Raw genomic sequence first — 23,231 nt, forward strand, 5'->3', positions numbered from 1 at the left:
TTTGGAAGGACGATTTATTCAATGGCCAGTCTTCAGTTCTTGGGGGCTAACCACCAGGCTCTCTTGGGGAAATACAACTTTAACTTATGGAACTCCCTCTGTAAGTTCAAGGAATCCCTGCCCCAGATCTCAACCCAGGAATTCGTGGCCCTGGTGGAGGAGGGTACGGCAGCGGCTGGGTGTTCCCTCCAAATGGCATAGGACGTGGCCAATTTGGCAGCTTGGGTGGTCATATTGGTGGTGTTCATGAGGCAGAGCTCCTGGCTTCAGACCACTGGGCTGTCCTCAGAAATGCAGACCTCGATTCAAGATCTTCCCTTTGATGGGAACAGTATTTTTGTGGAGCAGACCTATGTGAGGATACACAGTCTGAAGGACACTCGGGCCACCTTTCACTCGCTCAATCTGCATATGTCGCAGTTGGCAAGGAAGCAGTTCCAGCCACCCCCGACACCAAGGCCTTGGCAGCCTCAACAAGGGCCTGCAAGGAGAAGAGATAGAGACACAAGTTTTAGTCATCGCTGCCCTCCTTCCTCCTGCTCACCTGCACAACCCAGCCTGGCAAAGCATGATGGGGGCCAGAAGCTCTCATTTTTGAGAGTGTGCTCAAGAGCCATGCCCCAGTCAACTCACCAGATCCGCCTCGTTCTTTCCTCAACTGTCTTCATCCCTACCATTTGGTCTGGTCATGGGTCACCTCAGACTGTTAGGTGCTAGAGATTGTATCTCAGGGCTACACCCTGCAATTTCACGCCCCTAATCCTTCCCCTTCCCTCTTCAAGAAACCCTCTCACAAGCAACTTCTCGTTCAAGAGGTTGAAAACCTCATGCAGCTGGGGTCGGTGGAAGAGGTCTCTCAGGACATGAGATAAAAAGGGTTCTCCCATTATTTCCTAATCCCAAAAGCAAAAGGGGGGCTGGGACCCATTCTGGACCTGCGGAGTCTCAACAAGTTTCTCAAGAAGTTGAAGTTTTGCATGGTCTCCCTGGCTTCCATCATCCCTTCCCTGGATCCGGGAGACTGGTACGCCACCCTTAATCTGAAGGGCACTTATTTCCATATCTCCATCTTCCAAGGTCATAGACGATTCCTCCATTTTATAGTGGGTGGATGCCATTTCCAGTTCATGGTGCTGCCCTTTGGTCTCTTGTCTGCCCCAAGGATATTCACAAAATATATGACAGCAGTGGGCTTACCTGAGGCGTTGAGGGGTTCAGGTCTACCTGTATCTCAACGATTGGCCATTAAGGACAAATCTCGGGAGCAGGTACAGATGAGTCTCGATCTGGTACGTTCCACCTGCCACAACCTGGGCCTGTTGATAAACTAAAAGAAATCGACCTCAAGGCCAGTGCAATGGATAGAGTTCATTGGGGCAGTCCTCGACTCCACACGAGCCAGAGCCTTCCTTTTGGAGGCACGTTTTCAGGCCATGTTGGACCTGATCTCCCATGTGAAAAACTACCCACTACCACTGCTCACACCTGCCTGCAATTGTTAGGCCACATGGTTGCATGTACGTACATGGTCTGGCATGCCCATCTCTGTATCCGCCCACTGCAAGCGTGGTTGGCATTGGTCTACATCCCCAACAGGAATGATCTAGACTGGGTAGTCAGGGTGCCATTTCACATCCAGTCATCCCTGGATTGGTGGTTGAGCCCTGAGTTGGTGTTGGAGGAAGTTCTCTTTGCAGCCCTGGCCCCATCACTGACCCTGGTTTCCAGTGCCTCGGATCTGGGCTAGGGAGCCCACCTGGGTGAGCTCAGCATGCAAGGCCGCTGGTTGTGAGACAATCTGGCCTTCCACATAAATATCAGGGAGCTCAAAGCAGTTCCCCTGGCCTGCCAAGCTTTCCTGCCCCACCTGAAAGGCAATGTGGTGTAGGTCCTGATGGACAATACCACTGCAATGTGTTACATCGACAAGCAGGGCAGAGTCAGGTCGTTGGCCCTTTGCCAATAAACTCTCTGCCTGTGGGACTTCTTTGTGCAGTATGCCATCCATCTGGATAGTCACACATTTCCCCGAGGCCAGGAACATGTTAGCAGATTGCCTCAGCAGGATCTTCTCATCTCACTACGAGTGATCACTCCAGACAGAGGTGGTATAATCTTTTAGAGGTGAGGGAATCCCCACGTGGACTTGTTCATGACCCATCAGAACAAGAAACGCTGTGTGTTCTGCTCAAGCTGGAGAATGGACAGGGTCTCCCTGTCAGACACCTTTTTGCTCCCATGGTTGGGGTCTCTGATGTATGCCTTCTCACCAGTGCTGTTAATCCACAGAGTCCTCGTGAAGATCAAACAGGACATGGTAAAGGTGATCCTGATAGCCCCTGTGTGGCCTCAACAGCACTGGTTCGGCACGCTGCTGGACCTTTCAGTGGCAGACCCACTGTAGCTGCCTCTTTGGCAGGACCTGCTGTCCCAGAACCATGGCAGTTGTTTGCAGCCAAACCTGGCAGCGCTGCACCTGACAGCATGGCTACTGCATGGTTAAATGCAGAAGAACGGGAAATCTTGCCCAGTGTCAAACAGGTCTTGTTGAGTAGCAGAAAGCCCTCCACCAGAGTGACCTACCTGGCCAAATGGAAAAGGTTCACGTGCTGGACCTTGGACCACAGCATCCGGGCCGAGCAGGGCTCACTGCAGGCAATCCTGGATTATCTTCTGCACCTCAAGCTCCAGGGGCTGTCCCTTATCATCAATCAAAGTCCACTTGGCCGCTATTTTGGCCTTCTACCCTCTGCTCCAGGGCAGGTCAGGTCAGTCTTTGCTCATGGCATGATGGTCCGGTTTTTGAAAGGTCTGGAGCATCTCTACCTGCACATCCTCCCTGGGACCCGAATCTTGTGCTGTCACAGCTCATGGGTCCCCCTTCAAGCCTCTGACTTCCTGCTCTACTTCTCTCCTGGAAGGTTTTGTTCCTGGTTGTGATAACATCTGCCCGCAGGGTCTCTGAGATCAGGGTGCTTACTTCGGAGCTGCTGTATACATTGTTCTACAAGGACAAGGTCCAGCTGCAGCTGCATCCAGCGTTCCTGCCCAAGGCAGTTTCACAGTTTCATACCAGCCAGGACATATACTTACCTGTCTTCTTTCCGAAGCATCATAAATCAGAAGAGGAGCGCAAATTGCACACCCTGGACGTCAGGAGGGTGCTTGCCTTCTACATTGTCAAGACTAAACCAGTTCGCAAGTCAATGTAGTTGTTCATTGTGGTGGCAGATAGATGAAAGGTTGCCCAATGTCTGCTCAGAGGATTTCATCCTGGATCACAGCCTGCATCCGTTACTGCTGCGAGGTGACAAAAGTGCCTTCGCTGGCGACTGTGACTGCCCACTCCACTAGGGTGCAGGCTTCATTGGTGACCTTCGTAGCTCAGGTGACAATTCAAGATATCTGCAGGGCCGCTACCTGGTCATCTAGCCGCATGTTTACAACTCATTATGCGCTTACTCAGCAAGCCCGAGATGATGCTGGCTTCGGTAGAGCAGTGTTGCAAGCTGCACAACCGTGAACTCCGAGCCCACCTCCATGAATATGCTTGTGAGTCATCTAGAATGGAATCGACATGACCAAGCACTTGAAGAAGAAAAAATGGTTACCTACCTTTTGTAACTGTTGTTCTTCAAGATGTGTTGCTCATGTCCATTCCATTACCCACCCTCCTACCCCTCTGTTGGCGTAGCCAGCAAAAAGGAATTGAGAAGGTGTAGGGCCGGCAGTGCCTAACATACCGATGCATGAGTGTGGCACTCAGGAGGGCGCCAGAGACAAACCTACCGATACCGCAAAAGCAAAAATCTCCGACAACTGTGCCCCTGGATGCACACACACCTAGAATGGAATCGACATGAGCAATACATTTCAAAGAACAACAGTTACAAAAAGTAGATAACGGGTTTTATTCTGTGATTGCTTTTTCAATGAATTTTCAATAATAAATACTATAATTATTAATTTTATAGCGCTAACAAGACCTAATATTCATAAAATACTGTTCAAGATATGTTTTTGAGTGGTACAAAACAAATTTAGAAATTCTTTGGGGTTTTACTCAGTTTTATTCAGTGATAGTATGTGAGTGTCGTGTAGAAATAATGCTAGTGATGCAAAATTTTGTTTTCTTTCATAGATCAGAATATCGTGATTAATGCCTCTGCCTCTAACACTCTGCCATCTAGAAGAGCTCATTCTCTGACTGCATCTGGATCTCCTAGCGTAGCACCTGGGGCATCTGCACCAATCAGACCAGTCTCCTCTCCTGTAATGTCATCTTCAAGCAAGAGTCAGGCTAGGTAGGGACAAAATCTGTAATTTTTAAAGATCTAATTATTAACAGTATAAGTTATGACTGAAGTGCTGTCCTAGATACACATAAGTATGGAGCTTACCTTTTCCAGTTTTTGCATATTCCAGAGATCATTTGCACAGATTTTGGTCACAGATGCTCCATGTGTGTAACTATCATTAACTGAAGTATTTCAGCTGCGTAAACTGAGTTACATAGGTGCTTTGCACAAGTTAGTTCAACCTCAAGGAGCATAAACCTACACTAGGATTTCTGGTGGAAGTTGTCCTGTTTTGCCAGGAAATAATAGGGATATTGTCTGGAACCGTTCCTTTCCCACACACTTCCCTCCTCTTTTTACCTGCAGTAGTTTTCAGTCCTATATTCAGTGCAGAAGATCATGCTTTTGACTGTGCAGTGCCATGGTGTACTATCATGTGTTAATTCATTATTTTTATTTATGATTTATTTTATTACACCATAGATGTGCACGGCATTTAACAGACATACAAGATGATAAAGTCCCTGCTATGGGGACCTTCCAGTCTAAATGAGACAGATAACACAATGAATAGTTTGGGTAGGGATGATAAGGAAGGAGGGAAAGACAACAGTAAACAGCATGAAAAGATCATTGCTAATATCTGTAGTGCAAAACTTGCTGTTTTTGCCTTGAAAGTCACTTTCTAAGACTTGCTTGTTCTCTTTACATACAGTGGGCAGTTCTGCACTCCATCATGCAGGGCCAATGGGTGTATATATCATAATAAGATTTATCTCTACTATAACCCTTCTGCCCCTCTGAGTTGGCGGCAGCAAGGGCCGGGTTCAGTATCCAGGGGTTCCGTTTCAGTAACACAATGCATAACCGGCTTGAGCCCCCACCCAGTGACCTGGGACACTTACATACCACACCCCCCTGGGCGCCTCTAGGAGGCAATACTTACCCTCTCACAAGCATGGAGTCTGAGTGTAGCAAAATCTTTTTAATAAAGAAGGAATCAGTGCAGTATCCCATTGGAGAAACACCACAAACAGGGTTATAACACAAACCATAAACAAAAACCCACCTCCAAGTACGTTTGGCAATGTCCTTTTTCTCCTTAGGGTCTTAAGTCCAATCACCCCAAAGTCCAACAACTCAAAAGTCTCTGGTCAGTGCCACCCCAGAGTACGAGAGTTTATCTGTAGAGGTCCCTCCCCCCAGCCTGGGTAGAAAGGGGCACCTTACGTGGTCTGGGGCCAACTGCCCTGCCTCTCCATGGGTTCTGCTTCCACCTTCTCCATGAACTGCTCCGCTTTACCAGCCACTCCACTCTGCTTCTCCAGCCGTCCTCACAAACTGCTCTGCTCCACCAGCTGCTCTGCTCCATGAGCTGCTCCAGTTCTCCCTGCAAACTGCTCACTCTGTGGGCCGCTCCACCTGTCCCACAGATACTCCGCTCTGCCAGCCGCTCTGCTCCACCAGCTGTCCCGTGATCCGCTCCAGCCATCCCCACAAACTGCTCCACTCCGCCAGCTGCTCTGTTCCACAGTATAGCTTCAGGGTCCCCCACTAGTTAGCACAGTACTCAGTGCTCTTAGCTCAGTGATTTCAGCTCTTTAGTGATTTCAACTCTTAGTGATCTCAGCTCTTAGTAGGGGAGCCCCAGTGCTAGAGCACCATTAGCCCAAAGTGAGTTCAGCTCAGTAACCTGTATCTAGATTCTTGAGGGAATAAAAAAATCAACTCTGACATTCCACAGTGGAGAGAGGAGTGGGTGGAACTGGTGCTTCTGGCTCCACAAGGAGACTGCACCACCAGGCACAAATACCTATCCCCAGCCTTTCTCAATTCACTGGGTTTTGGAACCCATGTCCCTTGTCTAGCAAGTACCACTCAACTGAGGTTGAGTCATTTCTGTCACAAAGCAGTCCCACAGCTCGGCAGCCTGGGATGGGGTAGGCGTGCCTATGCAAATACACTCTCTGAAATTCTTTCCACCAGATGTCAGGGTAGAGCTCATCCTGACTCTGCTTACACTACTATATGGCTTTCACGTTACATTTTTCAAAAAGGCTATAACAAATTTAATTCACAGTACCTTGAAAAAGCATCACAAATTGATGCCACAGCAGTTGCTTCCCAATTTTGAAAATCTATGTTATGTTTAATTTCATTTGCCAAAATAATTGATGTTCCGTATATGTAGAGCACCTGGAACTTTGTAATATTTCAGTGTGCCATTAATTTGGCACAAGCAAGAAAAATCTGTTGACTGTATTGTAGCATTCCACAATTCCATACTCATTTTGAGTTAAATCCTGAGGACCCATAACTCTCGCTAACTGTAGTGAGAAGTATGGATACTCAAGTATGTGTTCAACACTTCTCAAGATTTTGGGTGAGATTCTGTGCTGTACCTCTAAAGCTATGTCTACGCAGCAGTGTAAATCAATGATTAGCAAGACTCAAGTCAGCTGACCCATGTCAGGGAACTCTGGACTTCAGCATCTACATTGCATTTTAACCCTAGGTTAAGAATTTCCTGACCCATGATCGAATCTAGGGTTCTGGCAGTGCATAGACCCAAGTCAAAGTAAACATATACCAAAGTGCTTACTGTCCCTGCCCCCACTCCATATTGACACTCTAGCCCTAAGAACATGATGCACTGTGGGAAAACTCTACTGCCTACCCTGTTTCCTAATTGGCAGCACTATTGATAGGACTCAGATGCCCATAATATGTGCACAAGTACATAAATTGCATAACTAGCTCCTTTGGTGGCTGTCTCAGTGGAATGACTGCAGTTTGAGAAGGGTTTATACTGAATTACCATCTGATCTGATAGTTGGCTCTCCGCCTCTAGACTGAGTCACATTGGTGGGAAAATGCCCATGAGCACCTGTTCTCAGGATAATTAAGACATTAGTGTCCAGGGCTGTCAAACTATTAAAATGAAACCTTGCAATTTAATTTTTTTTAAATGGAATGTTCCATGATGGTGTTTTTGCCTGGATTTTTTTATTTATTTTTGTCTGTTTGTTTTGAAGTTTGACATAAAATGTAGGTTTCAGAGGAAAAAACACACACACCCCCCAGCTGCAGAGCAGTGAAGTGCATCCCCAGGGCTTGGGGTGCAGTGTGCTCCACCACCCCATGCGGATCCCTTATCTTTGTATAGGGTCAAATTCTGGAGTCCAGGTTTCAGTCCTTGCCCAGATATAAGTCTTATAGACTTCAGCAGAAATACTCATGAATAAGGCAAGCAGGATTTGATCCTGTGTATTATCTATCGGGTTGAGAACCATCTCCAATAGCTCCCTCTCCTTGGCTAAAGAAAACTTTGCATTTCTCTGAATAGTATTCTTACTTTACTTTTTGCTGTCCAGTATTCTTATTACTTGGCCAAAGCGCTTGGAGGGAGGGCTGGCTGGGTTGGAGGGTTGATTCAAAATTATTAAACAGAAAATTAGCATGGATATAAAAGCTGGGTTGTTTGGTGTGTTTTTTTTTTCAAATAAAGTATCAAAGCCTCAGTGACCCAAGTGGATATCGAAAAGTCATGTAACTGAGTCACTCAGCCCCATTTCCTACTCTTCCTCCTATCTGCTTCATGAGTGCCAAAATCCTGGCTCTGTGTGGACCATGGCAACTATATTTTAAACCTGAAAATTAATCCAGCTCAGAGCAGGATTAGCTGCCACTGAAACCAGACGTTACTACCCAGCTGGCAAAATGGCATCAACATCCTTTTAATTCCTTTTTCTCATTTAAGCTGGATTCCCTTTTTGCTTCAGTCAAAGACAGTATGTCCTGATGATCCTTTAATCCTGCCTCTGCCACAATGAGGGAGGCAGGGATAAGGGATCCCTAGGAGATTACAGAAAACTTTTGGGGCTGGCTCCCACTCACTGTCCTCTCAGTGCATGCTTCCCATGTGCCCCTGCACACACAGCCCCAGTGTGGGCAGGAGGGCCCCAGGAGCAAGGGTCAGAGACTAGAGCAGGCACCAAGTGGCTGCCTTGCAGGGAGGTGGAGCTGCAGACCCCCTACATCCCGGTGGCTGGAAGTCGCCTGCTGCCTGTCAGCTTTGTTTCCTGCTTCGGGCAAGCTCCGCACAGCAGCGAGGAGGAGCTGGAGCCACCGCTGCAGGAGGCTGCGGGGAAGTTTTGGGGCTGGCTCCCAGTCACCACCCTGACAGCACATGCAGCCGAGGTGGCAGCCGAGGTGCTCCTGCACACATGGAACCAGGGGAGTGAGGCCAGAGAGCAGAGCGGGGACCAAACAGCTGCCCTGCAGGGAGCGGGAGCAGCTGGGGTGTCGGAGGTCATCTCTCCTCTGGCCATACTGAGCAGGAATCTCTGCTGCTTCCCCTCCCTGCAGGGCAGCTGCTTGGTCCCCTCTCCGCTCTCTGGCCCTTGCACCTGGGCCCCCTTGGGGCTGCATGTGCATAGTTGCCCTGTGTGCTCTGAAGCCAGCCCCAAACCTTCGCCGCAGTGAGGAGGAGCTGGAGCTGCCGCCGCTGCCACCATGTGAGGGCTGCAGAGAACTTTTGGGGCTGGCTCCCACTTCCCACCCTGACAGTGCACACAACCTGGGTGCCTTTGCACGTGTAGCCCCAGCGAGGGTGGGGGGGGGGCCAGAAGCAAGGGCCAGAGAGTAGAGCAGAGATCAAGGAAATAGTAAGCCAGTAGTCTGACCAACTAAACTGGCATAGGATGAAAATGAGCATGACTAAGATTGCGGTCATCTGGGTGCCACAGGGAAACTGGACACAGAGATTAATGGAGTGAAACTAAACCAGACTGACCAGTTCAAGTACTTTGGTGTCTGAGTCATGGAAGATGGCAAGCTTGAACATGAGATACAGTCGAGACTGGGGAGTTCTGGAAGAATATGGAATAACACCTCAGGGGCAGTGTATGATAAGCATATGCCACTGAGACTGAAAGCACAACTAAACAGAACAATGGTGTACCCCAAAATGCTGCTTCGTGAGAAGCATTTGCAACAAAGAGATGGCAGGTTCAAAATGCCTACAAGCGTTTGAGATGAGATTTCTTCATGCCATAAGATGAATTACATGAATAGAGAGATTCTGAAATGAAAGTATTGGGATGGAAGTCAAAGTTCATGATGTGGCTGACAAAATCCAGGAAGCGCAACTTCACTGGTTTGGACACATGCAGAGGATGAATGAAGGGGACCTGGTGAAAACAGCATGGCAGAAGAAAGTGGTAGGAAAGAGACCCTGAGGAAAACTGAGGAAGCGTAGATGGACTGCACCAAACATGGTAAGCAGGTGAACTGTAGTATCACCTCAAACAGATGAAGGAGACTGATGCTGGCATGATGACCTGACCCCAGCTGATGGGATAAGAGGAAGATGAAGAAGAATTAATAATTTATACTGGATTATTTTTATTTTATTTTTCTCTGTTCTGAGTTTCTGGTTTACAATATATGCCTTAGGGACAAAAGAGCACAGTCAGCCATGGTCCAAGCAGGTGCAGCTCCAATGAAATCAATGATGCCTACCTACACATGGCCCATCACATGGCTATTTGCTATGTATTTGATTCAACACTCCACAGTTTTCCAGTTTACAGCTTTGAAACTATCTAGTCCATCACAGAATTGCAGATGTCCATAGGAACTGAGGGCACTCAGGACCTTGCAGGATCAAACCCTAAAATACTTTTGCTATGAGGATATAAAATATATTTGCTCAGATTCCCCCTAATTTACCCAAGATGAGTCAATGGGGGTTGCACAGGTGCAAGTGAAAGCAGAATTTGGCCTGATATGCCTCAAAAAAACCTATCCACCTGCTTTGGTTAGTAATGTTCATTTTGTTTGGCATTACTGTGCCAAGTACATTATGGCATGTAATGTGTTAATTAACATTTTTAATATCTCTCATAACATTTTTGCTAGACAATGAAAATAACTGAGAATAACATAGAAAAAGTCTCCAGGCTCCAGAACATAGAATGAAATATGTAATCTAGAATGGAACATCAAGGGCTATATTACTGTGTCATCTACATATAGCAGCTTCTCGCCTTTTCCGATTGGGATCTTCCTGCTCACATAGTCCAGATATATGATAAACAACAGCAGACTTAGGGATGACCCCTGGTGCAATACGATTTCCACTTCAGAAAGACTTGTCATTCTAAAACATTTACATCACTTACATTACATTACATCATTTACTTCACTGTTTTAGGTGATCTGTATAGGGCATTGACCATAGTTATTAAATACTCAGACACTCCATATTTCTTCAGCCCTGGTGAGAACATCCTTTTATCCACTTTAATTATATTACCCTCTTTTAATTTTTATTCATCAAGACCAATATCAACCGTTCCATAATTTTGCGCAGGATTGATGTCAAGGTGACAGGCCTATATTTATCCAGGTAATCCTGTTTATTCGTTTAAAATATTGGAACAACATTAATTTTCTGCCAGTCTTCTGGAACTTCCCCAGTGTTCCAAGACTTATTGAAAATCATCAGTAACAGTTCAGAGAACTTCTTGGACAGCTCTTTTAAAATTCTTGGATTTAAGTTATCTGGACCAGTTAAGTTAAAAATATCTAACTTTAGTAGCTGCTGTTCAACATCCTCTTGAGTTAGGCCTCAACTGGAGTACTGTGTCCAGTTCTGGGCACCGCATTTCAAGAAAGATGTGGAGAAATTGGAGAGGGTCCAGAGAAGAGTAACAAGAATGATTAAAGGTCTTGAGAACATGACCTCTGAAGAAAGGCTGAAGGAATTGGATTTGTTTAGTTTGGAAAAGAGAAGACTGAGAGTGGACATGATAGCAGTTTTCAGGTATCTAAAAGGATGTCATCAGGAGGAGGGAGAAAACTTGTTTACCTTAGCCTCTAATGATAGAACAAGAAGCAATGGGCTTAAACTGCAGCAAGGGAGATTTAGGTTGGACATTAGGAAAAAGTTCCTAACTGTCAGGGTAGTTAAACACTGGAATAGATTGCCTAGGGAAGTTGTGGAATCTCCATCTCTGGAGCTATTTAAGAGTAGGTTAGATAAATGTCTTTTAGGGATGGTCTAGACAGTATTTGGTCCTGCCATGAGGGCAGGGGACTTGACTCGATGACCTCTTGAGTCCCTTCCAGTCCTAGAGTCTATGAGTTGGAATGGAAAGTATTTCATCATCATCATCTAATATCTATACATCATGTAAATTTTTCACAAATACAGAACAGAAATTCTTATTGAACACCTCTGCCTTTTTTAACACTTTTGACCACAGATTTCTCCTTATGTCCTTTTGCTTCCTTAATACAAATTAGAAGTTAGGAGAAAACTGATAAAAGTGTTAGCAGCTTCTCCTTTTTTCCATTTGTTATATATTGGGGTGTTTTGTTAGTCTCTAAAGTGCCACCAAGTACTACTGTTCTTTTTGCAGATATAGATTAACGCGGCTGCTACTCTGAAACCTATTATTATTATTTTATTATATAGCTGTTTTCAAATCCCCTCTGAGCCAGGCTGTTTTTAACCAATGTAGCCGCCTTTCTCAGTTGTTAGACTCTGGGTTTTAGGCATCTAGTAACATGTTCTTAAACAGTTCTCAATTGTCTTTCACAATTTTCTGTTTTAATTCTTTCTCACAGCCTATTTGGTTCATAATTGTTTTCAGCTTGTGAAATTGGCCTTTTTAAAGCACCAGGTGTATATATATATATATATATATTATTGGTTTTGATTCTATTTGGACTTAATAAAAAGTAATCAAGTCACAATCATTTATGCCTAAGCAACCACTTATTTTTAGTACTGTGAACATTCCTCAACTCACACTCAGGAGGTTCTACTCTGCTTGCCCTTCCCTTAATCTATGTGGGTGAAGGAAGGAAGCCTGTGATACCTTGTTCTGTTGCGGTACCAAAGCCCAGACGTTTCACGAGCTTGATGCACCTTAAATCAGAACATGATAACGTTAGCTGATTACTGTAAGATTTGGCACCTGCAGCCAAGTGTCATAAAAACAGTCTCCAGTTTGTTCCATCTTCGTCACGCCAGTGCAACCATAGAACTGAATGTTTATTTGAATGGTCAGAAGAAGCATGAAATAGAACCAGTCTATCTAGATGTGACCTTTAGACCGCACACTGAGTTACCATGCCCACCTGAAGATGACAACAGCTAAAGTTAAGATGCTCAACAATCTTCTTAGCAAACTGGCAGGTTCATGGGGTGCTCGTGCTCCAAGTTTGCAGATGTCAGCTCTTGCTACCTCATACTGAGCACCTGTTTGGAGTTGATCATCACACACCAAACTGGTGGATACACAGTTATATGCCACCATGTGTATCATCCCCGGCACCCTGTGTCCGAGTCCACTCCCACGGCTTCCAGTTCTGAGTAATATTGTTCCTTCTCAAATCAGACGAGAGGTTGCCACTGGCAAGTTACTGGAGGAAGTATGCACCAACTCAAGCCTGCCACTGCACAATGACCTTTTTAAACCACTAGCTGCATGTTTGCCGTCAAGTCGCCCATTATGGTCACATCTGCCACGCCAGGATGTTAAGGCAGAAACACTCTGGTGAGAGGAATGGATATGTTATAATCCCCAACCAATCCCTCGTTGCCGACCCCACAGTTTGCCTGCTTGGGTTTGACCTGCCCTGTCACCAGTGGTCCCTGTTGAACAGGTTCTGGACTGAGCAAGGACTCTTCACAGCTAACCAGTATCGCTGGGGCTTTTGTGACAGCTCCTTGTGCAGCTGTGTTGCAACACAGACGATGATGCACGTTGTCGATGAATGCCTGCTGACTAGGTTCAGCGGTGGCCTAGAAGAACTGCATCATGCCACTGAATATGCCATTGCTTGGCTAGATGACTATGCTCACGCTAAATAAATTTGAGGAGGCGGGTGTCCCAAATGGTAATTCTTCCTTACAAGAGATCAGGCCTGAATGGAAAAGTGGGGCAGCCATGGCTTAGTTTCTCTCTGTGCCACTGCTGATATTCCTGGCAGTTTCTTGGGAAGCCCAGGCTGCTTCTGGGGACTGGCTCCATCTCTGTTCCGTCCATTCCATGTGACCAGGGAAATACGGGGCGGGGCGGGGGCAGCTAAAGGCTGTGTCACCTGCTGGAATTGGCAGGCAGGGAGCCCCCTACTGGGCATCTCCCTGCCTCACCAATGCACCCTGCTGTTGGAGATGTCCAAGTGTGACACATTTATTTCCTGCATATAATCCAGAAAGAATAATTTATTTATTATGCTAGCATTATACCTAAGGAATTCTGTAGGTTTCCAGCATGCTTCTCATTTTAATTGTCTTGCTGGTAAAATACTAAAAGCAAACTTCCTGTGATCCTCATAAACAGCAGGACATATTTCTTTTAGGCTTTGTGCTATAGCAATAGTAGGATTATTTTGTTAAGTGAAAAAAAAATAAAACTTGTTGTTTTGTGCCTATTTAAATTAGATTCTTCCATGCATGGAAAGTTTTCAATAGAATTTCTTTATTTGCCTTGGCAAAGTTTGCAGTGGTCTTTAGGGGAACGAGTGGCCAGTATGAAATACAGAATCAAAGTACAAACTCTGATTGCATCCACTAAGAAGTATTGTTTTGTTTCCTTCTTTCAAATGTTGATAATAAATATATTAAAAAAAAGCTAGAGTAGACCTTTAGTGCAATGCTGCCTAATATTTCACAATCCGTGGAAGTTAAATGTAAGAAAATAACAGCAATCTCATTTTATTTTAGTACTTGGAGCAGTAGTAGCTGGCATGGCCGAGTCAAAGGAGGATTGAAGGGGTTTCAGAACTTTATGGTTTCCGATAGTAATATGAGTTTTGTTGAGTTTGTAGAGCTCTTCAAGTCTTTCAGGTAAAATCTATTTGACTAATCACATTCATCACATCAAAGTTGGTAAAAATCTATTTTAAGAAAAAAAGCACAAAGTGAATATTCTTCCTGTATCCTAGTGTTCGAAGCCGCAAGGATCTTAAAGACCTCTTTGATGTCTATGCTGTACCCTGCAATCGATCAGGTTCTGATTCTACTCCACTTTATACTAATCTGAAAATTGATGAGAACACCAGTGGACTCCAGCCTGATTTAGGTTTGTTAAATTTAATTTCAGCAAGAAAATAACACTTTAGAGAACTGAACTACTAATCCTGCTGAAGTGGGGGGCACAATCAGCTTACATTTGACAGTGAGTTAGAACCTTAACTAAAGGGTCACTACCATAATAACAGTTCATCATATTCCATCCATACACAACTGACTATATCGGGGTAGAGGTGTGTGTGTGTGTGTGTGTGTGTGTGTGTATAAAATACATGTCTCAGAATGAAAACTTCATGTATGGTCAAGTCAGTAATAAAGAGCCAAATCCTGAAGAACTCGCTCAACTCTCAATAAAGAAAGAGTTCCACTGATGTAAATAGGAATCTTGCCTGACTAAGTCTTGGCTAAGAATTTCAGGAGTTGATCCATAGTTATTGAAAATTGATTTTTTCCAGTGAATACAATTTTAATTCCTTTGAATAATTCAGAGTGGTATGAATAATAGAATAGTACTTGCCTAATTTATCTCCAGGTGATAAAATGAAACTCCTCAAATATTTATGTTCATATTTATGTTTTAGATTTATTGACCAGGAATGTATCAGATCTGGGTTTGTTCATTAATAGTAGACAGCAACTATCAGAGAACCAGAGACAGATATCTGATGCCATTGCTGCTGCTAGCATTGTAACTAATGGTACTGGAGTAGAAAGCACATCACTGGGAATATTTGGAGTGGGCATCCAGCAACTCAATGACTTCTTAGTGAATTGCCAAGGTGAACACTGCACCTACGATGAAATCCTCAGTATTATCCAGGTCTGTAATATAAACATTTTGCAATGCATCTATTCATTCTATAGAGGTTTTTGTTTCCTCCATTTTTTTCCCTGCATGTGTTCTTTCTCTGGCCAGTCTCCAGAACAGTACCCACTGTATCACCTATATGGAGATTGGATTTCCTCCTTTGGAACCACTGCCAATTCTGTTCCCTCAGTTTGCAAGAAACTTCTCTAAGCACAGTGTACCCAATAGTCCTATTCCATGAGATCAATGTTTCATTTCTATAATGTGTCTTACCTCCATTTAATATGGACAAAATTATCCAAGTTGAGTTTTGTATCCATTGTATTATAAAAATTAAATGTCTAGCTACCATAATGTAAATTTTGAGTCCTTTTTATTTTTGTCTTATGTAATCCAAAACTAAGTCCGTACTCTACAGGGTTTAACAAAACTGTCAAAACATTTTGAACAGTTCAGATGTTAGGCAAGTATGTGCAATATACAGTACATTTACAGCAAGGTTAAAAAATCAGGCTGTCTAGGGGAATTTCAGAATGACACTTCATTATTCTATATGGTTTTTATACAAGTTGATGTGTTGTTGAACACTGGTAAATAAATACAAATAGTTATTTCCTTTTAGATGATGGCACTGAGTATTATATATAAGAATAAGAACATGCATGATTTTAAATAATAATGTAGATCAACATTCTACATTTGTAAGCTCTGCAATATTATTAATTTTATATATTTAGTGACTTTGCTAACTCCTATAACTATTATCAATATAGTGAAGACACTTCTGAATTCAGACTGCATATGGTTTCCAAGTGCCAGCTCATTAGTTTGATGTACAAATTACACTATAAAAAATGAATTAAAGCCTTTTACCTAAAGCATGTGATACATGTTTCTTTTTATAAAAATAATGTTATTCTCTTACTGTTTCTTACAGAAATTTGAACCCAGCGTCAATATGTGCCAGCAGGGACTTCTGTCATTTGAAGGATTTGCAAGGTAATTAGCCACATATGAAGTTAACATACATGTGATGTTATTTTTGCGCATTTTGCTAAATATTCGTCACAGACTATTATTTCTGCACCTTTAGGTTTTTGATGGATAAAGACAATTTTGCCTCAAAAAATGACGAGTCACAAGAGAATATTGAAGAGTTACAGCTACCGCTGTCATATTATTACATTGAGTCTTCACACAATACATACCTCACAGGCCATCAGCTTAAAGGAGAATCGTCAGTAGAGCTTTACAGCCAGGTATGCAGAGTTAGATCATTGCATAGTTTTCAGCATGAACTTGTTTGTTTAACTAAGAAGTCACGCAGACATGGCCTTTTTGCTTTGAAAACCCAAATGTTCTGAGCCCCTGCTTGTAAAATGTAGGAAAACATGATGTGTGGGAAAGCTGCCTGTGTGCACAGTTGTGTTCAAATGCTTTTACTAGGGCAAAAAATGGGTTTAGTTTGAGAATCATAGCATTTAGACACTAGTCATTCTGACCTAACTTACTAAAATTAGACTTTCCCACAGGAAAGACTGATCTAATATGTTAGTTTATTTAAATTTCAAAAACACCATTCAGATATTGTACATTGTACTGAAAAGACAATTTTCTAATGAAAACATCACTCCTGACAGTATACTTCTAGGAATATTATACTATGTCTCTGACCCTGTGTCTAATTGGTGACAAACCTGAAAAGAATGATTTCTCTCTCTGGGTTTTGGGTCTATATTTTTGATATGTGTATTCAACAAATGTTACAGAAAACATCAAACTTCCTGTGATTGGGATTATTATTACTCACCATATTAAAGAGAAATCCATTCAAGTGTGACAGGCTCACAAAAGGTCTTCTGTATACTTCAGCCCTTTGTTTATGTGTTGGGGAGGTGGACTGTGTGTGAGAAAGCCATGAGTAAAGTGGCTGCATAGTGGTGCTGTGGAGTAAGTTTCTGTGACAGCCTCATACAGGATGGCAGTGTTGGGGGAGGTAGGATAGGGATCCATTGTCCTTAACACCCAAAGTGATGTGAAAGAGCTGCAGGCACTCTTTCAGCAGCCCGTAAGCTAAAATAATGGTCCATAAGGTGAAATGGGAACACTATTGCAGCTCTGTTCTCCAGGGTGGGGTTAGGGTGCCCCCTCCACTGACATAACTGGAGTAATAGTAATAGGATGAAATTTAATAGTGAAAAGTGCCAGGTTATGCATTTAGGGATTAATAACAAGAATTTTGGTTATAAATTGGGGATACATCAGTTGGAAAAAACAGAGGAGGAGAAGGACCTCGGAGTATTGGTTGATCACAGGATGACTATGAGCCACCAGTGTGATATGGCCGTTATAAAAGCTAATGCTGTCTTGGGATGCATCAGGCCAGATATTTCCAGTAAAGATAAGGAGGTGTTAGTACCGTTATACAAGGCACTGGGGAGACCTCATCTGGAATATTGTGTGCAGTTCTGGTCTCCCATGTTTAAGAATGATGAATTCAAACTGGAACAGGGGCAGAGAAAGGCTACTAGAATGATCTGAGGAATGGAAAACCTGTCATCTGAAAGGAGACTCAAAGAGCTTGGCTTGTTTAGCCTAACCAAAAGAAGGTTGAGGGGGGATATGATTGCTCTTTATAAATATATCAGAGGGATAAATATCAAGGAGGGAGAGGAATTATTTAAGCTTAGTACCAGTGTGGACACAAGAACAAATGGATATAAACTGGATACTAGGAAGTTTAGACTTGAAATTAGATGAAGGTTTCTAACCATTAGAGGAGTGAAGTTCTGGAACAGCCTTCCAAGGGGAGTAGTAGGGGCAAAAGACATATCTGGCTTCAAGAATAAGCTTGATAAGTTTATGGAGGGGATGGTATGATGGGATAGCCTAATTTTGGCAATTAATTCATCTTTGATTATTAGCAGATAAATATGCCTAATGGTCTGTGATGGGATGTTAGATGGGGTGGGATCTGAGTTACTACAGAGAATTCTTTCCTGGGTGCTAGCTGGTGAGTCTTACCCACATGCTCAGGATTTAACTGATCGCATATTAGGGGTCGAGAAGGAATTTTCCTCCAGGACAGATTGGCAGAGGCCCTGGAGGTTTTTCACCTTCCTCTGCAGCATGGGGCCTGGGTCACTTGCTGGAGGATTTTCTGCACCTTGAGGTCTTTAAACCATGATTTGAGGACTTCAGTAACTCAGACATAGGTTAGGGGATTGTTACAGGAGTGGGTGGGTGAGATTCTGTGGCCTGCATTATGCAGGAGGTCAGACTAGATGATCATAAAGGTCCCTTCTGACCTTAAAGTCTGAGTCTATAATGTACTTCCATTGTCTAAGGCTCTGAGCAGGATAAATGAATTTCATCCTAATCATATATGTACTTTACCTGAAGTTATACTGATTCCAGAAAGCTTTATTCCAATAAAAAGTTATAGTCCAGAAGGCTCTCTTGCAGTTGCCCTCCTCCATCCTGGAGAAAATATCTGTTTAGATATCCACCTGCTTCTGCAGTCAGGAAGATGTAAATATTTCTCACCCAGTGTAAGCTCCTGGCACTTCAAGGAACACTTTTTGCAACTGTGATAGGGTGTCTTGCCCTTATGGGTTTGAGAATCTGGGGCTAGCCAATCCTGGTAAGAGGCAAACCTGGGTTGAATCAGGTGATTCTTTATAAAGGTTGACAGATGGCTACAGTGAAGGGGGAAGCTCAGGGAACTGCAGAAAGAAATGAAGGCAGTCAGGCTTCTGCAGTGATGACCTTGATACCAGGGGGTTTGGAAGTCAGAGACATAAGATTCCAGCAAAGTAGGGCCTGGGGTGGCCTGCTAAAGCAGGAGAAGCCTAGGCAAGAAGGCCTGGTAATAGGGTGAATTGGAGACTGCTGTGAGTGAGCAAGCTCCTGCAGAAAGACCTGGGACATGGGGTTTCCCTACTGAAGGTGTGTCTAGTCAGCAGAAAAAGACCCACAGCAATAAGTCTTGGAGCCCCCGTCAACTGAAACTCAGTGAGGGGGAAGGGTCTCAGACCCTAGGCTCCCGCTGGAGCCCAAATGTCTACACTGCTATTTGTAGCCCCATAATGCAAGGCCGAGTCAGTTAACCTGGGCTCTGAAACTTGCTGCTGTGGGGTTTTGTTTTGTTTTGTGTGTAGTTGTAGCCCAAGACTACAGGCAGGAAAAGCCTGGGAGTGACCTGACGAAGGTAAAAGTGATGCACTGTGTTTTCAGATTTTGAGTTTTATCTTGGAGATTTATTTATGTGAATAAACTCGAACCCCCATAGAAGGGTGATGAATGGACAAGAAAGCCTTGTGTAGAGTTCGTTTAAGAAGACTTTTGAGGGAGAAATTGTTATCAGAGCATCACAGAGGTACCCTGGGGCTAGGGTTGTCAACTTTCTAATTTCAGAAAACCAAACACCCTCACCCCGACCCTTCCCTGAGGCCCTACCCCGCTCCTTCATCTCCCCTCCTCCAGTGCTCACTCCCCCAGCCCCCCGGTTCACTTGCTTATTTTCACCAGGCTGGGGATGTGGGAGGGGTTGAGGGCTCTAGGGTGGGGGTGAGGGGCTTGGGGTGTAGGAGGGGGCTCCAGACTGGGTCCAAGGGATTCAGAGTGTGCTCCGAGCTGTGGCAGTGGGTTGGGGCATGGGAGGAGGTTCAGGGTGTGGGATCTGGGCAACTCTGCCTGGTGTGGTTTGCAGGAGCTCCGGCAGGTGCTTTTGTCAGGCGGCCCCTTAAATAGCAGATGCACCAGTGCTGCCTTGGTTTTTCCTGGATCTCAGAGGCTGTTCTGTTTGCCATGAATCCTGGACACATGGCTCGGCCAGCGCACCGAGGACAAAAGTTTTTCTTCTTTTCTGGAATGCGGGGCAGGGGAATGCTGCACCCCAGCATAGCCCAAATCACAGCAGCTCTAGGGAGAGCGCTGCTGCAGGCCCCCTCCATCTCTCCCCACTGTATGCAGTGACTCCCCAGCCTGGCCGTTGGCTGGGGCCTCCCTGCCCAACTGCTGCCCGACCCGGCTGGGACCCATTCCCTGGGAGAGCAGCCCCAGGCTTCTGCACAGCCCATTCACCCCTGGGAGGAGACTTATCAGCTGACAGCCCCTTACCTGCTAGTCGCATGGTCCCGAGACAAGCCCGGCGCAGCAGCCCCCGTAGAGTGGGGTACTGGGCCTAGGGCAGGCAGTGGCAGCTCACCCTGACCCCCTTCCCTGCCGCCGGCTGCATGCAGACCCTGGGGAGCCGGAGCTGCTCCTCTCTCCGCTCCTGCCAGCCGGGGAACAGCAGGCCAGGCAGGGAGGGGGCTGAAGGTACTTCCTAAAGGCCACAATGCCCACTCTGCAGGGATTCCCTGGCCGTCATGGTGGCTGCTGCCTAGGGTTAACCCTGCTGGTCTCAGCCTGCAGCCGGATGCCTTTCCTAGCCCTTCCGCTGGGATCCGCCCTCTGCCCACGAGCTCCACAGAAAGAGCTGCTGCAGGCCCCCTCCTCACCTGCTGCCGCTGTCTGGACTGTTAATGGCCTGGTTAGCAGTACTGACCGGAGCCACCAGGTCCCTTTTCGACCTGGCATTCAGATCAAAAACTGGATGCCTGGCATCCTACCTAGGGCATGAGGGGCCACATGGAGGCAGCTGACCCCACTCAGCAACCAAATTCCCATTCTCTCTGCCTCCAGCAGCAATGCTGGTAGCTTCTGAAATTTCTTTCTATTTCTAATAGGAACCTTTCTTTTCAATTCTTGCTTTCTAATATTCTTCATTTTCCTGCTGTCTCTCTGTGTGGGATCCAGTTGTTTGGGATAGTGGCTTCCATGGTTTCCTTTCACACCACAATAAAGTAGCTTTCATGGGCAGCAACTTCCTCCAGCTGCCATTTAGCACTGCACCCCTTTTTCTCTCTTTGTTTTTGTACAGTTGCTGTTCACATGGGATCTATTATTCATTTGTGTTACAGGTTCTCTTACAAGGCTGTAGGAGTGTGGAATTAGACTGCTGGGATGGTGATGATGGGATGCCTATCATTTATCATGGACATACACTCACTACAAAGATCCCTTTTAAGGTATATTGACAATTTCTTGCAGAAAGTAGAAATTAATCAGTAAAGAAATTTAATAACTTGTTCACTTCTAGAAAGAAACAAGTCACTAAGGGTTTGTGTACACAGCAATTAGACACCCATGGCTGGCCTATGCCAGTGATGTGGGCTTGTGGGGCTCATGCTAAAGGGGCTGTTTAACTGCAGAGTAAACATTCAGGTTTGGGCTGCAGCCTGAGCTCTGGGACCCTCCCACCTCACAGGGTCCCAGGACCTAGGCCTAAGCGTGTGGATATGTCTACATTGCACATGGGAGCATTCTTCCCAACACGGGTAGACAGATACACGCTAGCATTGTTCAAGCTATCACACTAGAAATAGAAGAGTAGCCCGGGGTAGCACGGGCAGCAGCTTGAGCTAGCCACCTGAGTACAAATGTGCCTGGACCCTCAGGTACCCAGTCAGATGACTAGGCCAAGCTGCGGCCCAGACAATCTCAGCTACACTGCTATGTTTACTGTGTGTTAGCTCAAGCAAAGCTAGTGTCTGTCTGTCTGCCTGTGCTGGAAAGCACAATTTCGGATACAGTGCAGACAACCCTAAATGGAATAGCAACAGACAATATAAAGTCATATTGTATTTTGAATCATGGAATCAATACTCGGAAATAATCAACTATAAATATTTTATGCTTTTCAAATTAGAGAATTCTAACTCTTGTAACATTTACATTTCGGTTCTTATAGGATGTAGCTGAAGCTATTGATCGCAGTGCCTTTATCACCTCTGATATGCCAATCATCATATCTATAGAGAACCACTGTTCATTGCCTCAGCAACGCAAGATGGCTGAAATTTTTAAGGTTAGTCATAGTGTATTATATTATTCAAAGTGCATGGCTGGGGATTTTGTTTTTCATGATATCTCACTTATTCTCAATATTTCAGAATGTATTTGGAGATAAGCTGGTAACTAAGTTTTTATTTGAGAGTGACTTCTCTGATGATCCTATGCTCCCTTCACCGGACCAACTGAGAAGAAAAGTGCTGCTGAAAAACAAAAAACTCAAAGCCCATCAAACTCCAGTGGATATTTTAAAACAGAAGGTAAATTATTTCCCTAACAAACATTCTGAGATTTAAGTTGTGGTTTAGAAAAAGCAATAGTAGTTAAAGTTTTGCCAATTTAACATGGACAACAGAACCAGTCTAATGGACATCGTGGATTATATAGCAACATAATATAAATATATAAAATAAAAATATAATTACAAAAGTACTTGGTTTATTTTCATGGGGTTTTTTTTTGTTTTAATTATGATACGTAGTAAACACAATGTAGTATATTTGGTAAAAGTAATGTAGTTTTACCAAACACTTTGCTATTAAATGTTTGCTCAGAAATGGAGAGAAGCCACCCCAAGGTTTTTTGGTGTGTGCATTTTGTTTTGTTATACTTCGTTATCTTTTTGGATTTAGCAAAGTTCTGCTGTATTTTTACCATATTCAAGCCAGGTGCCTTAAACAAATGTTTTTTTTTCGCTTGTTACCAATTCATTTTATTTCATGGCAGAATTTTACCATTTTTATTATACTATATTTCCATATGGTAGGTAGAAAATTTTCCTGAAATATGTGACATCTGGTGACATCTCCACCATCTTTTAATTTTTGAGTGGATGAAATGCTCTTACAGAAGTTGGAATCTTCTCTTTACAAGGAAATCGAGTGCCATGTGGGCAACAACAATGCAAACTTCCTTTACATTACAGTCCCTTTTATTTTAATCTATACAGCTCAGCCCTTCCTTCATTTTTTCCACAGGGACTAAACAGTAACTGTGTTCCAGTTACCAATGGCTCGGAATTAATGGCAAACATCCCATGTAGTGAAATGGATTATTTAGTGGGAACTGGACTTTTTCAAAAGTGTGATCTTATCTATAGATCCACAATGGCTCCCTTTTCACTTTGGGTAAATGTAATCCCAGTAAATAATCCAAAAAGCTGGACAATTATATATAT

The 23,231-nt window shown here is 44.3% G+C and overlaps 1 protein-coding gene across 1 annotated transcript in view; it reads left to right on the forward strand.

Moving 5' to 3' along the window:
* PLCE1 (phospholipase C epsilon 1) overlaps nt 1-23,231 on the forward strand; it is a 340,613-nt gene that overhangs the window by 263,249 nt on the left and 54,133 nt on the right. The window contains 9 exon segments of the mRNA XM_030568608.1: nt 4,142-4,304; nt 14,041-14,163; nt 14,262-14,398; nt 14,931-15,169; nt 16,095-16,156; nt 16,251-16,416; nt 21,124-21,231; nt 21,954-22,070; nt 22,156-22,314. Of these exon segments, the coding sequence (XP_030424468.1) occupies nt 4,142-4,304; nt 14,041-14,163; nt 14,262-14,398; nt 14,931-15,169; nt 16,095-16,156; nt 16,251-16,416; nt 21,124-21,231; nt 21,954-22,070; nt 22,156-22,314 (1,274 nt within the window).

Source organism: Gopherus evgoodei, chromosome 7, assembly GCF_007399415.2.
Source record: "Gopherus evgoodei ecotype Sinaloan lineage chromosome 7, rGopEvg1_v1.p, whole genome shotgun sequence".
Lineage (NCBI taxonomy): Eukaryota > Metazoa > Chordata > Testudines > Testudinidae > Gopherus > Gopherus evgoodei.